This window comes from Mustela putorius, unplaced genomic scaffold (genome assembly GCF_011764305.1).
Source record: "Mustela putorius furo isolate JIRA1106 unplaced genomic scaffold, ASM1176430v1.1 tig00000592_pilon_pilon_pilon, whole genome shotgun sequence".
NCBI classification, from domain to species: Eukaryota; Metazoa; Chordata; class Mammalia; order Carnivora; family Mustelidae; genus Mustela; species Mustela putorius.
The window spans coordinates 8,332,866-8,347,120 of NW_025421426.1; the positions used below are offsets into that span (position 1 = coordinate 8,332,866).

At 51.4% G+C, this 14,255-nt stretch overlaps 1 protein-coding gene across 3 annotated transcripts in view; it reads left to right on the plus strand.

Annotated features, from left to right (window-relative positions):
* The window catches only part of SLC13A3 (solute carrier family 13 member 3), a 69,218-nt gene that overhangs the window by 52,041 nt on the left and 2,922 nt on the right, over window positions 1–14,255 (plus strand). For all 3 annotated transcript variants that reach the window (XM_004746279.3, XM_004746281.3, XM_004746282.3), the window contains exons 10-12: window positions 1,987–2,099; window positions 9,511–9,672; window positions 12,024–12,161. In XM_004746279.3, coding sequence (XP_004746336.1) covers window positions 1,987–2,099; window positions 9,511–9,672; window positions 12,024–12,161 — 413 coding nt within the window. The remainder of the gene's footprint in view (window positions 1–1,986; window positions 2,100–9,510; window positions 9,673–12,023; window positions 12,162–14,255) is intronic.

The window sequence follows — 14,255 nt, forward strand, 5'->3', positions numbered from 1 at the left end:
AAGCATCCCTGCCTTGTCACTCTCCACCCTTCTACCCTATTTTCTTTCCTTCCCAACACATTATATTTCCTGGCATTATATATTTATTGGTTTCTCCCCTGCCTCCCTTATTGGAAACGTAAGTTCTCTAGGAGGAGGGATTGTGTCTGTTTTGGCCACTTCTGAATTCACAGAGCCTAGAGGAGTGCTTGACATGTGGTAGGTCCTCAATACATATTTGTGAAATGAATAACCAAGGGCTTGCTCTGGCCCACACCCAGAGCTGATTCCTTTGCCCCCAGGGGCCCGTGTCCTCTCCCCAGAGGGTCTCTGAGGAGCTACAATTGCTCCCTTTTACAGATAAGGGCACTGAGGCTCAGGGAAGTAGTCACTAGCTCACACCCCACAGCCGAACGGCAGAGCTTGGATTCGAATCTAGTTCAACTTCAGAGCCTGTGCTTTCCAGCCACTGCTTCAGACAGCTCGTTGGCACAAAGCAGGGCTAGAAGTATGAGATTCCCATAGTCAGACGCTCTGCTTTTAGGAAACAGCCGCCAGGGCGTGGTCGGATGGGAACACCGTGAAGACAATCAAGCGAAGGCACAATCCGTGCCTATCATGGGGCAGGTGGCCTCATCAGTGCTCACCACGTCACTCATTTAATCTGCGTGATGTTGAACCCATGCTTGGGGCCTTCTCCTACATGCGGCAAGTCCCTTTATTTTTTCAGAACTTGCCTGCCTTTAATGAATTAATGAAATAATACTTTCTTGCCTAAAGGCGGAGAGCTGAGCCATCCGACGTCTTCCAGCTTTCATCTTAGATAACGAAATTTGGAAAAGGCTGAGAAGGAGAAACAAAGTGTCAGTGGTTGTGTGACCAGGAATTGTCCTGGGGAGGAGGGCGCCCCTGGGCACGAGTTGGACCTGTCCTCTCGGCCTCCCTGATGGCCACCTGTGGGGACGGTTCCTTTTCAGGAACGTTCACCCTGCTGCAGGCATCGGGTGACACATCTTACATCACATTAGCAGTCAAGCGCTTTGGAGTACAGGCCGGGTGCCAGGCAGGGACGCAGGGATCTGGCTATGAGCCGAACAGGACTGTGTCCTCCACCACTAGCTCTCGTCGCCTCATCAGTGGTCCAGGGACCCTCCAGGGGCTGTTTCTGCGCCACACGTCGGCCGAGGATATGGGGGCAAGGTCACATTCAAGGGCAGGTCACGATCAAGGGCATGCAGTGAGCCAACATCCAAGCAGGGTCTGTCTCCAGGCCTATGCTCCCAAACACGGTGTAGCAAACCAGCCCTCGGGCTAAATGCACCCCCACCTTGGTCAGCAGGGTTCCCTGGGAGCCACGCCTGCTCACATGTGTCCTTTCTGTGGATGCTCCCACCCTACGTGGCCTCCAGGTTCCACAGAGGCTGGCAGGGCCTGGAGTGTCCACCCCCTCCCTCTTCATGGACATTTGCCGCATCTCGTTCTAACCCCTGCTCGCAGATACTGCTGCTTTTGAGGAAATAAAATCCTCCCACAATCCCATGAACCGAAGATACGCCGTGTTTCTCTTTTCCTGAATTTCCTTCCACTTTTTCCCTCCTGTCCACATTCAATGACAAAGCGAGCCTTTTCTATGATTAATGAGGATGAAAGCTGCACTGCCCCAGAAGGGGTTTTGGGACATTGAAAGGATGTCCTGCGCGGAGGTGGGGTGCCCGGTTCCAGGAGGTTCTCACGCTCTGGAAGCCATGACAATTATTTTCATTCTGAATGGAGCAGAGGCCCCTCGTGATGCTCGAGGGGTTTTTCCCTGAAGCTCCGACATCAGATGCTAGAGTCAGACTGTGGCTTCCGGGAGACCCACCCCTCAGGTGTCCCCACAAAGATGGGGCTGCAGGGGCTGGTGACCCTTCCCCAGAATGAGTGTCCTGGGTGTGTTTTGGGTCCTGCTCTGCCCCCCGGGGGGTACCCGTGTCCCCTCTTCAGGCTAAGTGTCTTCTCTCCACCCAGCTTCCAACGAAGAGACAGAGCCCTTGCTGACCTGGAAAAAGGTTCAGGACACGGTGCCTTGGAACATCATTCTTCTCCTGGGAGGGGGCTTCGCCATGGCCAAAGGCTGTGAGGTAAGAGCTGCAAGCCCGGGGAGGAGGACGCAGGTCCCCCTGTCCTGGCTGCCCAGGCCAGAGCACACAGACGGCCACCAGATTCCCCAGCTGCCATACTGGGATCATCATGGCTCCAACCTCTGTATCTGGTGCTGTGGACGAAAGGAGCAAGGTCTGATCCAGACGCTCCAGGAGCCCACGATGAGCACACTACTACCAACTACTCCTACTCTCATGGCTGGCAGTGTCCCCTGGGCACAGAGGAATAACCCCACCTTGCTCTCCCCCTGGGGCCAGGCACTGTTCCTCATGTTTTACATGCATTACCTCATTTAAACTTCCCAATAAGCCTATTGCAAGAATGCCACTGTTATCCCCATTCTACAGACTAAGAAACTGAGGCACAGAGAAGTAAAGCGATTTGCCTAAGGTCACACAGCTATGCACTTGAGATTCGAATCCAGGGAGTTTAATGCCATGGCCTATGCTCGTAACCACCATGATATAAATGTTAGAAGTTGTTCATATTAGTTAGTGTGATTATGAATATTGTTCTAGATGGCTCTGTGAGCTCAGAGGCAGGGCTGGTACTAGAGCGAGGGGAACAGAGCACAGAATTTCAGGAGGCTGTGGCTGTCGGCACAGTGCAGGTGCAGGGTCAGAGGGCCCTGCTCAGAGCAGGGGCAGCCTCGCTGTTACCCCTTCAAATGCTCACGCTGACCGTAGGGGCTGGGTAGTATTTGTGTCCCCATTTTACAGATAGGAAAACTGAGGCAAGGAGAAGTTAGTTAAGCAATTCCCTGAAGGTCGTATGATTGCACTCTGCTCAGGAGCTGGGGTTCCAACTCTAGTCGTCAGCTCTCAGAGTCCAGCCTCCTAATGGCTCATTTTCAAGAACTTCCCAAGTGCAGGCATCACGTGAAGCGCTTTGCAAATGGGGGTTCGATTCTTCTTGCCCAGTTGTGCGGTTGCGTCCACACTTCAAAGATGAGGGAACGGAGGTAACTCGAGGCTGAGTAGCTTGCCTATGTTTGTGAAACCAGGAGATTGTCAGAGCCGGGATTTGAACCCCTCCAATTCACGATGCTGGGCTCCACCTCTCCTTGTAAGCCAAGGCATTTAAAACCACAGCCGATTAAGGGCTAATCTGAAACGAAGGTGAAGGAAACCTGAGATTCCCTCTCAGATTGCTTCCTTTCTTTAATTCAGTTCTAATTTTCAGGTTCCAACGTGGATAGGATGTAAGATACCCACAAAGGGTATGCTAGTAAGAGGCCCAGGCTCGAGAGTCTGAGGGTCCGGATTCAAATCCCAGCTCTACCACTCCTCACTGGGGCTCTTGGGGCAAGTTTCTAAACCTCTCTGGGCACCAGCTTTCTCATCTATGAACTGGATCAATGTTTCTACTCTTCAGGCCTATTGAAAGTAATTAGAAGAACGTAAGAGCTGGCGTAACCCCTTGCACATGGGGTGCACGCAGAACTCCCCGCACTCTCTCTAAACACTTGTCCTGTGGCTCTTGGGGGTTCCCCCTCCAGGGAGCAGACTCTGCAATGCAGGCGAGTGAAGAGGGGTGTTAGGTGGTGCCCCTGAGGTTCCCGGCTGTGGACAGGGGGAGGGCAGGGGCGGAAGCACAACCATGAGCAGACTCCACAACACCTCCACCAACCCCACAGGGAGCGTGGAGCTGAGCTGGCCCTTCGGAGATGTCCGGCCTGGGCTGAGATGGCCAGGCCATACCCCAGCATCCCTGCTTGTGGCCACCCCATGAGTGAGTGTGACCTTGGGCAAGACAAGGTCTGAGACAGCCCCTTGGGCTGACAGTGGAGGCCTGCTCCTGTTCACGGGCCCTGGCTCCCTGCGCTGGGACAAGTGGGCCCTCAGAGTTCGGAGTGCTAAGCCGTTACATCAGGTCACCCACAAAGCCTTCACTGAAAGTGATCGGGATGGCACATTCAGGTTCTTGACACAATGACTCCTTTTTAGGACATATATTTTTATTTTACTCATTTTTCCCTCAACAAATAACACAAGTCCAATAGTATAGACTTCAAAGGGAACAAAAGGATGGTTGAGCAACAATACTGTCTTTGTCTCCATTTTAAGAATCCCAAGGACCAGAGAGGTTAATCGACTGATCCTAAGTAACACAGCTCATAGGTAGCAGAGCTGGGATTTGAACTCCTGCCCATCTGACTTGACTTTTCTCACTTTTGCCTTCTACTGGGGATGTATCAGGGAAGGCTTCCCAAGGGAAATGACCTACTATCCAGGTCCTGAAGAGGCCACGCGCGCAATGCAATGGTAAAAATCACGGGCTGTCGAACCAGACTGTCTGGGTTGGAGTTGTGGGTCTTGGACCTCTTTGCTATGTGGTTTGGTTTTCTCATCTGCAAAACAGGAATGCTCATGGTGTCAAGTCATAGACTTGTTACAGTTATGAAATGAGCCAATGCATATGGAGCACTTGGAACTCAGCCGATGTGGTTGGTTATTATAATTGAATCTGGAGGCAATGGGTGGGGGGACGGGAAATCAGAATCAGGGATGACACGGAGAGTCTTGCCTGAGCAGCTCGGTGGAGAAGGTGCCACTTATCCAGGTGGTGTGAACCTTGCCTGTACCTGAGGCAGGGGATAGAGGACATGGTTCTATACCCTATACCCCCAGAGGCTTCTTTGAGTTCAGGATGTGGTGGAAAAAGTCTCAGCTCTCAGTGGAGGCTGGGCAGCAGGACAGCTGGGCATGCTGGGAGGCTGGTCTGGCTCCTGGCCCAGCCCTGCACCGCCGCTGGGGTTTCTGTTCAACAAGGGCTTTGTCGTGCAGCTGCCCTCCTCACCCAACCCCTGCTGGTACCAGTCCCTCCCCAGGCCAGCACAGCCTGCCCCAGGAGGGACCAGAGCGCTCATGGCACACCCTGCTTCCTGGCCTCTGCCCAGTGCCCTCCCCAGGCGACTGCCAGGCCTCCTGGGGCTTCCAGGTCCTTGGATGGGGTCCAGCGTGAGCCTGAATGTGTGGACTCCCCAGTGCTGGTTCGGGAGGGCTGGAAGCTGTTCCCAGGGCTTTCTCTGAGCTTGGCAATTCACTTAAACCCACCTAGTGTCCTCTGTGCATTTTCTCTCCCTATAAAACTTCCCATGACTCCCCACATATTTAGACTTGAGTCTGAAGGCTTCCTTGGCCTATACACAGGGCCCAGCATGGCCTGGACCCTGCCTACCTCCTTGGTATCCGTGCCTACCTCTCTTCCCTCATTGGCTCCCCTCCAATCCTACTGGCCCCTTAATGTCAGCCACACTAAACGCATTTGCACCCCTGGACATTTGCATTTTTTTCCTTTCTGCCTAATGCTCTTTCCCAAGATCTTGAGTCCTGGTCCTTCAGGTCAGCACCAAGGTCACCAACTCAGGGGTCCTCCCTGGCACCATGTCTAAGTAGCTTCCCCTGTAGCCACTCTCCCATTATTTCCTACCTGTTTCCTTCCCCCAAATTTCCTGATCATTTGTTTGCTTCTTCATGTCTCTCTTACCAGAATGTAAGCTCTGTGAGGGCTTACATTACATCTGTCTTAGTCATTCCTATTCCGACATCAAGAAGAGTCCTGGTACGCAACATGCTCAGTGAACATTTGTTGGACATGACCTGTGAGATGGGCTGTTTGGAGTGTTGATGATGTGAGGCATGGAACGTGCCCAGCACAGGGCAGATACACACCAGTGCTAAAACCAGAGCCACCTTCAACCTCACTACTGTTATTGTTATTATAGTTTTCCTATCTCAGGGGTTGAAAAATTGGTCTTCTTCTGCACCTTCACATATATCTCATTTAATCATCCCCCAAATAAACTTATCTATGAATATGTATTCAGATTATAGGAGCTTGAGAGTAAGTGAGAAGGGAGCAAGGCCTGTAGGCAAGTAGAAACATGTCTATTTTCCCCATCTCTCACTTCTTGCTGGAGAGTCACCTCAGAGAGGATGGTGGTGGTGGTAGTGATGATGATGGTGGTGATGGTGGTGGTGGGGGGGGTGATGATGATGGTGATAATGATGGTGGTGGTGATGATGGTGATGGTGATGATGATGATGGTGGTGGTGATGATGGTGATGATGATGGTGGTGGTGGTGGTGGTGGTGATGGTGGTGATGATGGTGGTGGTGGTGGTAGTGGTTGTGATGATGGTGGTGATGGTGATGGTGATGATGGTGATGGTGGTGATCATAGTGGTGATGATGATGAAGGTGGTGATGGTGATGATGATGATGGTGATGATGAAGGTGATGATGGTGGTGATGACGATGATGGTGGTGATGATGATAATGGTGGTGGTGATGATGATGAGGCTGATGGTGATGGCCATGATGATGATGATTGCCATTTATTGGAAAGGTAGCCTAATGAAGTAAGAGCTAGATTATAAGCTCAAAATTCTAATCCTAGGACAAGTCATTTCATTTATTCCAGCCAGCCATCACCTCTTTTTGCCTCAGTTTCTTCAGCCATAAAATGGGAGATAATTTTACAACTCACCTCATGGAGTTGTTACAGGGATTAAATAAGTTATATTAGCAAAGTCTTTAGAATAGTGCCCAGTGCAGAGTAAACTCTGTATTAAGTGCTTGTCAGATAAGAATAGTGAATCCTATTCTGTGCTTACCATGTTTCGCATGCACTTGTTTCATCCTGACCACAACCCCCTAAAGAAACCAAGGAACAGAGATGTTCCTCAATTTGTCCAAAGTCACACAGCTTATAATCAGTACAGTATACACACAGCCAAGTCTACTGTGTTTGATGAGGCTCTTCAAGTTGTCAAGCCTCTCCCCTCCCATCCTGCAGTGGGGCCTCAGGCATTTCTTGACATCTTTGAGGGCCTTAAGAAACACAGTTTGACAACCAACACACTGGACATTTTCTGAGTGTTTTTCCAACTCTGGCATCTTGTGACTTGTAATGATGGCTGGCACATGTTGGGGGTTCACCACGTACTGGGGTGGTTTCCGACTGCTTTTGTAGACTTGCTCCTTTTCTCCAAATAATAACCTTCTGGAATAGGCACTGTTATATTTGCTTTTACAGATGAGGAAATTGAGGCACAGAGAGGTTAAGTTACTTGTCCAGGACGACACAGCTAGGAAGGATTAACGTGAGGAATAATCCTAAGCTGACTTTGGGGCCCTTTCTCTTCATCCTCTGGCCGCATGGCCTCTCACCTGGCCTGTTGCTGGTTCTAGAGTCCCTGGGACAATGTGGGACCATGTGTTTCCAAGGAAATGGAGCTTCTAATACCTAAGGGAATGGGAAAGGGCAGGGGAAGCCCTTGGGAGTCCCCAAGAGAACCCCAGGCATTGGGGGTTCTTTCCCCTGAAGCTGCCAGACCTCCCTGTGGTTGCAGAAGCTGAGCCAAGGACCCGAGTGTGCTGGGACGTTGGTTGGAAGCCTGCCACCCAGAGTTGGCTTCTCATTCATCCAAGTCATTAATATTCCTTCTCTCCAGCCTCTCTCCCTTAAATCACACACAACTGCCATCAGTCTCTTAGCCAGACCTATGGCCTATGGGAAAAACCAGTGGCCCCATTTTCCCCTTTAAGGGTTCCCTGGTTGGGGAAGGCCTGGGGCATTGACTCTGCCATGTGCCATCATTTCTAGGCTATCAGACAAAAAACAGCATCTAAATTTTACAAAGCATCTTCTAGGGAAAAATATCTTTAAGCATTTATTATTCATTCCTTGGAGATAACATTTAAGTCAATTCTGGAGACAAGTGTAGTATTTTTTTAAAGATTTTATTTATTTATTTGACAGAGAGAGACACAGTGAGAGAGGGAGCATAAGCAGGGGTAGTGGGAGAGGGAGGCAGCCTTCCCGCCGAGCAGGGAGGCTGATGCGAGACTCTATCCCAGGACCCTGGGATCATGACCTGAGGCGAAGGCAGAGGCTTTAACCCACTGAGCCACCCAGGTGCCCCCAAGTGTAGTATTTTATTTATGTAAAAACATAAAAACAGTATGCTGTGTTCTAGAATCCATTATGAAATTTTAAGTTCTAGATAAGCAGTAAATTTTCCATCAAATATAAAAGAAATGTATACAATTTCTTTGAAAAACCCAAGTGTATGATATCAAAGGATACTGGGTTGCTAAAAGCGCTATGGTAAGCACACACTTGATTTAAATACTCCTACACAGAGTAACTCCTGCAGAAGTCAGCGGAGAGGGCACGATGCTAATTCTGCAACACCGAGGGCAGGGGTGGAGTCCGGAGCCAGGGAGGGGACGATCTAACTTGTCCTTTCTCTATCCTGGAGGGTGTTGTCAGCTCTGGCCATCACCATTCTTCATGACAGACTGCTGTGTCCAGAGGATGGTGCCCAAGTGATAGGGAACTTTGCAGGACCATGTTTGCTTACAGAAGTACATAGCAGTGGGGAGCCCGGGTGGCCCAGTCAGTTAAGCGTCTGCCTTCAGCTCAGGTCATGATCCCAGGGCTGGGATCGAGCCCCATGCTGGGCTCCACGCTCAGCGGAGAGTCTGCTTCTCCCTGTGCCTCTCCACCTCCCTCTGCCCCCAACCCATGCTTGCGTTCTCTCTCTCTCTTGCTCGCTTTTTCTCTTTCTCAAATAAATACGTACAATCTTAAAAAAAAAAAAAGAAGAGAGAGAGAGAGAGAAGTACATGCCCTTGAATGTGAAAGACATCTCAGATTATGACTTTTGGGGACCGTAGGCAAGTCACAAGAACTCACCAGGCTCAGTTTCCTCGTCTGTGACACAGAGACAAATGTCTGCCTTCCAGGAAGGCTGGGAGGGGTTGATGAGGAAATGGCGTGCAGGTACCAAGCAAACCGTAAAGCCTCAGGGATGATGATTCTTGTGCTAAAATGAGTAATAATACAATATTATGTTATCATCGTAATGGATTGGCCTTATCATGACTCACATATATCTCTATTGTTGGTGATCATTTTGTTAGGGCTGCATTTAACATATATCTGATACAGGTTTTATAGATGGTAGATGGGATATCTTGTATATATCATTACATAATGATCAGACAACTCATGAATGTTTTTGCATACATGATCATGTTAATATTTTTGTCCTTCATCACCATCCACAGAGGGTCCTGTTTCCCCTCTCACTTCCGTTGGAGCTCAGGGGGGACTAGAGACAAATGGATTATCTGGGGGATCCAGGAGTTAGGTCCTAGAGCTGGAGTAGAAAGCAGCTCAAGAAGCAGAGAGGCTGGTGCCCGTTGGCAGGAAGATGTAGCCTTGGACCTGTCGCTGACCCTCTCTGAGTCTCAGTGGCCCTGGTAGTCACTGTTGTCACCACTTGGGTTCATCCTAACCTCCCTCCCAGACCCAGCCCCTGGGGATGATGGCTGTGGCTGCATGGGGGTGTAAACAGATGCTCCGTGTGCCCCGCAGGAGTCAGGGCTGTCTGCGTGGATCGGTGGGCAGCTGCACCCCCTGGAGAACATGCCCCCAGCCCTGGCTGTGCTGCTCATCACCGTCGTCATCGCCTTCTTCACCGAGTTTGCCAGCAACACGGCCACAATCATCATCTTCCTGCCGGTGCTGGCAGAGCTGGTGAGAGTCCTGGGGCGGGAGTCGGGGGTGGGGAGGGTAACTTCAGAAATCTGTCCCCTGCCACGAGAGCTCCATCCCAGCTACAGAGGCCTTTGTTCTCTTCCAAAATGCATGCAGGTGTCAGACCCTGATTCTTTTTTCTTCTTTAAGAAAGGCTCAGAGTAAATACTTTTGAAGCATACCAACTTTTCTTCTTTAGAGACTTTTCTAGGAAAATAAAATTTTCAAATGTGGGTTAAGACGAAGTAGGAAATCTGAGCAGAAAAATAACCACAGAAGAAATTCTAATGGTAGGCGAAGTTCTAAGCTCCCTCTCAAGAAGGGTTTCTCAGCACTATTGGCACTGGGGGCCAAAGAATGGTCTGTTGTGGAGGGGGGGCTGTCCTGTAGGTGGTGGACGGCTCAGCAGCATGCTTGCCTCTATCCATGAGGTAGCAGTAGCACTGACCTAAATCGTGACAATCAAAAATGTCTCCAGACATTGGCAAATGTCCCCTGGTAGGGGAAACAAAACCATCCCCCGTTGAGAACAGCTGTCCTAAAAATCACCAGCCAGTCCTCGGAAGGTCGGCTAGGAGAGAACTAGCAAGCCTGCAAAGACAGCTAGCTCCCACCTTACTCACAGTACTTCAGAGCACAGAATAATGGAGAAAATCATTCAATCCAGGAATAAGGTGAACAAAACCCAGACACCAAAACCAAAGAAGGACAGCCAAGGCAGTGGGGGAAAGTCACAACCCCATCTCCCACGTAAACAGAGATGCAAATAGCAAAATAAATCCAGGACCATGGGAGAAGAACGATGTGTCGTGATCAAATCGAGTTTGTGTTGGGAATTTCAAAACCGGTGAACGCTACAAGCAATCAGCAGAGTTTTCTATTTAAACAGATTAAAGAAGACCAAGCCATATGATTCTCTTAATAGACTCCAGAACTGATCTCATTAAATCAGTGTGGCAACTACATGCTTCGTGTGTCAACGGTGATAGACCAGGCACACGTCTCTGAGCCACCTTGTTTTGGGTTTTAGTTGGCTTATTTTTGCATGAACTTGTAATGGCACTTCACCCTTTTTCAGTGACTAGAGGATATTCTGGTATGAGTGGATAGCGGTGGGTCTATCGAGGCTCTCTACGGAGGGACACATAGGTCACTTCCAGCCTTTTCTGTGATCCCACAATGGCACCCTTGACCTTTCCTTGTCTGGGAACCTTTGATTCCATCTAGATCCATGCATAGACACGACCCCTGCATTGAAAAGCATGTGCTTCTCTAATTCTATTAGATGTGGGCAAATTGTCCTCCAGAGTGAGCTCGCCATTTCACACCCCCATCCGTAGACCCCCCGGGATCTGAGGGAGCCGATGATTGAGAGAGATGAGGGTGCTGTGGGGTGACGGGGAGGACCCTGCCAGGTCTGTCGAGGCAACTTTTGCTGGAGAAGACACTAGTGAATGACCCGGTGCTCTAAATGGTGCTTATCATCCAAACCAAAAACGTTTTGCACATCAGGGGGTGAATTTAGCCCTTTTTGAGAAAAATGTGTATGCTTTGGGTTATCAAAATTCCCTCGAGGGGCCAAAAAATACCCTATCTTAAATCCGATAGTAGAGAGGAGAGACCAACAGGCATTGTAGATGAAGACGTCCTTTGGGCAAGGTGAGGAGCCAGCCACGGAATGAGGCCAACACACAGACGCATTTGAGTCTTAGAAGTTGGGAAATGCTTATCAGTCGATGCTATCTCGACCTCTCTGTGCTTCCGAAAACTGGTGAGGCCCCCACTAAAGGTGGCCAGGGACTGGCTGTGGGGACTGTTCCACTGAGGGAAGGAGCAGGCAGGGGACTGGGTGTGTTAGAGCCGTGGTTCTTGGCACCAGGCTCAGCTAGAAACTTGTGAGGAATGCAGGCTCCTTGGGCTGTCCCAGACCTGCTGAATCAGAAACTCTAGGGGAAGTGGGGCCAGCAAGCTGGGTCTTAGCAAGTCCTCCCAGTCTGACGATGTGCTCTCAGGGTGGAGAAGGTTCTAGAAAAATCTTCCCCACCCAAGCTTGCAGCCCCCAGAATGTCACTAACCTGGGGGAATATCTTTTCCGTGTGTCCCTTGGTTTGGGTTCTCTTCTTGTCTGTCTCTGCTCTTGTCCGTGGATCTGCGTTTCTGGCTGCATGTCTGTCTGTGTGTGTCTAAACACGTCTCCTTGTCCGCTGTGATTGGTCTCGGCTGCTACGCCTTTGTCGTCACGTCTCTTTCCGTCTCTGTGGCTGTGGCTTTCGACCATCTCCATCTGTTGTGGTGGCTCCTCGCCGCTGCCCTGTCGTGGTCGTCCCCTCCCCCCACCGCACCCGGACCAGGCCATCCGTCTGAGAGTGCACCCCCTGTATTTGATGATCCCCGGCACGGTCGGCTGCTCCTACGCCTTCATGCTCCCAGTCTCGACGCCCCCCAACTCCATTGCCTTCGCCTCTGGACACCTGCTGGTCAAAGACATGGTGAGTCGGGGCTCGTCCTAGCAGAGGCCTGAGAGGGGGGTGGCCAGCAGGGGCTCGACAAGACGCCTTGGCGGGGACCCCGGCTCCCGCTCCTCCATCTGCCCCTCCAGTGTCTGAATAAGTCATCTGGAGTGGGACCAGGAATATCTAGGTTCATTTCAGCAAACACTCTGGGTCGATTCTTATGCTTAGACAATTTCAGGAAACACTGCCTGAATGAGGACTTTCCAGAGTTTGCTTCGGGGACAAGGGACTTCCTTCTCTCTCGGGGCAGTGCTCTCTTTTCTTACTTGTTCAGCCAACTGCTCCGTGCCTGGAATCTGTAGGAGAGAGGGGAAGCAGGCTGCACCCCCAGGGTGGTGGCTTGGCGGGGGTGGTGGGGGGATCCACCAGTGTGTTTCCTCTCCCCTCGCTCCCCTGCTGACCCCACTCCTCCCTCCCTCCCTCCTGCTTCCCGATGCCACTTCCCCTCCACTGGAGGCCTGGGGACACTCAGGGAATGCAAATCCTAAACTGGAAGAAGGGAGGAGGGTGATATGCTTAAACCGGTTCTGGGTCCGGTCTCTCCAGGCGCACAGACTCCGGCAGGACAAACCGGGAGGGGAAGGGAGGAGAGGGGCCAGGCCAGAGTGAGAGACAGAAAGAGGTCACAGAGCAAACAAGAGAGAAGGAGGAGGCTGGGGTGCCTGGAGCCCAGTTGGGAGGATGAGGCCAGAGGGCTGGGAGACGGGAGGGGCGCCGAGGGGCAGGGCACAGACCGAACCTTACACAGCCCACAATGGTGGACTCTAGAGGGATTTGAGCGGGGCCATTGATGCAGGCAGGTTGGGTCCAGGAACCCAGGGGAACGTCCCACAGGACCAGCCAAGGGACCCCTGGCTTCATGCAGGACAGAAATCAAACGTGAGCCAGAGAAAGTGAAAACAGAGTTTATTGAATAGCACAAGTAGCAGACAGAATCACAGACGGAGTGACAGAGAGACTCAGAGACGAGAGAACGAGTCTCATCATTGCTTGGGGTTGGGGTTTATGTTGGAACATCCTTGTGCCTTTAGGAATCCTCGGTTGGCTCCCATCAGAGGGAGAGTCAGGCACCCTAGATGCTCTTCTGCAAATCACTGGAGGTGCGGCCCGGAGGCCAGCATCCGCGGGGGCTTTGCTGGGAGCTGATGTCCTGGCATGTGTCTGGGATCTGGCTCTTCTTGGATGTTATCAGGTGTTTGGGGGCTAGGACAGAACTCAGAGAATGATTCACTTTCTTGCTTCCCCCTTGAAGTGGGAACAGACCTTCTTCAACTAATTCAGAGGCCAAGTATGGAACATGAGTAAACGGGCCCAGCAGGAAAACAGCCATGAGAGAGCCTTTCTAGAATGTTGTCACTTCTCCTTCCTGACTTTGAGGGGACGAGGTTTGACTCCTGCCCTTCTTCTTCTTCTCTTTTTTTTTTTAAAGATTTTATTTATACATTTGTCAGAGACAGAGGGAGAGCGAGCGAGCAAGCACAGGCAGACAGAGAGGCAGGCAGAGGCAGAGGGAGAAGCAGGCTCCCCGCCGAGCAAGGAGCCCAATGCGGGACTCAATCCCAGGACCCTGGGATCATGACCTGAGCTGAAGGCAGCCGCTTAACCAACTGAGCCACCCAGGTGTCCCGTGACTCCTGCCCTTCTGAGGTCATTCTGGCGGCGGGGTGGAGGGGGGCTGAGTGTGAAACAGAGAGGCTTAGGGAAAGCGGCCAGAGGGCAGGGATCAGACATAACAGCCATCCTGAGAACGAGGAGACCATGAGAGAAATGGAGAGACAAGGGGGCACAAAGGGGCGCACCTGTCAGAGCCGCCCACCTGTCTGGAGCCACGTGCCCACCTGCAGGCTCTGCTCCCAAGAGGGATGGCCTAGGCGGTCCACGTGATGAATGCGGGACAGAGCAGGCACTTGGAGCCAGGCTCCCAGGAGCCCAGCCCTCCTCCCAGCCACCCCAAAGATTTGGCCAGTCCCCTTCCAATTCTCCAGTGTTGCCAGGGCTTGAAGACCCTCCAAGAGCAGAGGCAGGACAACATAATGCCATTGACCTTGTCACTGGGTGTATTCCCTTTAC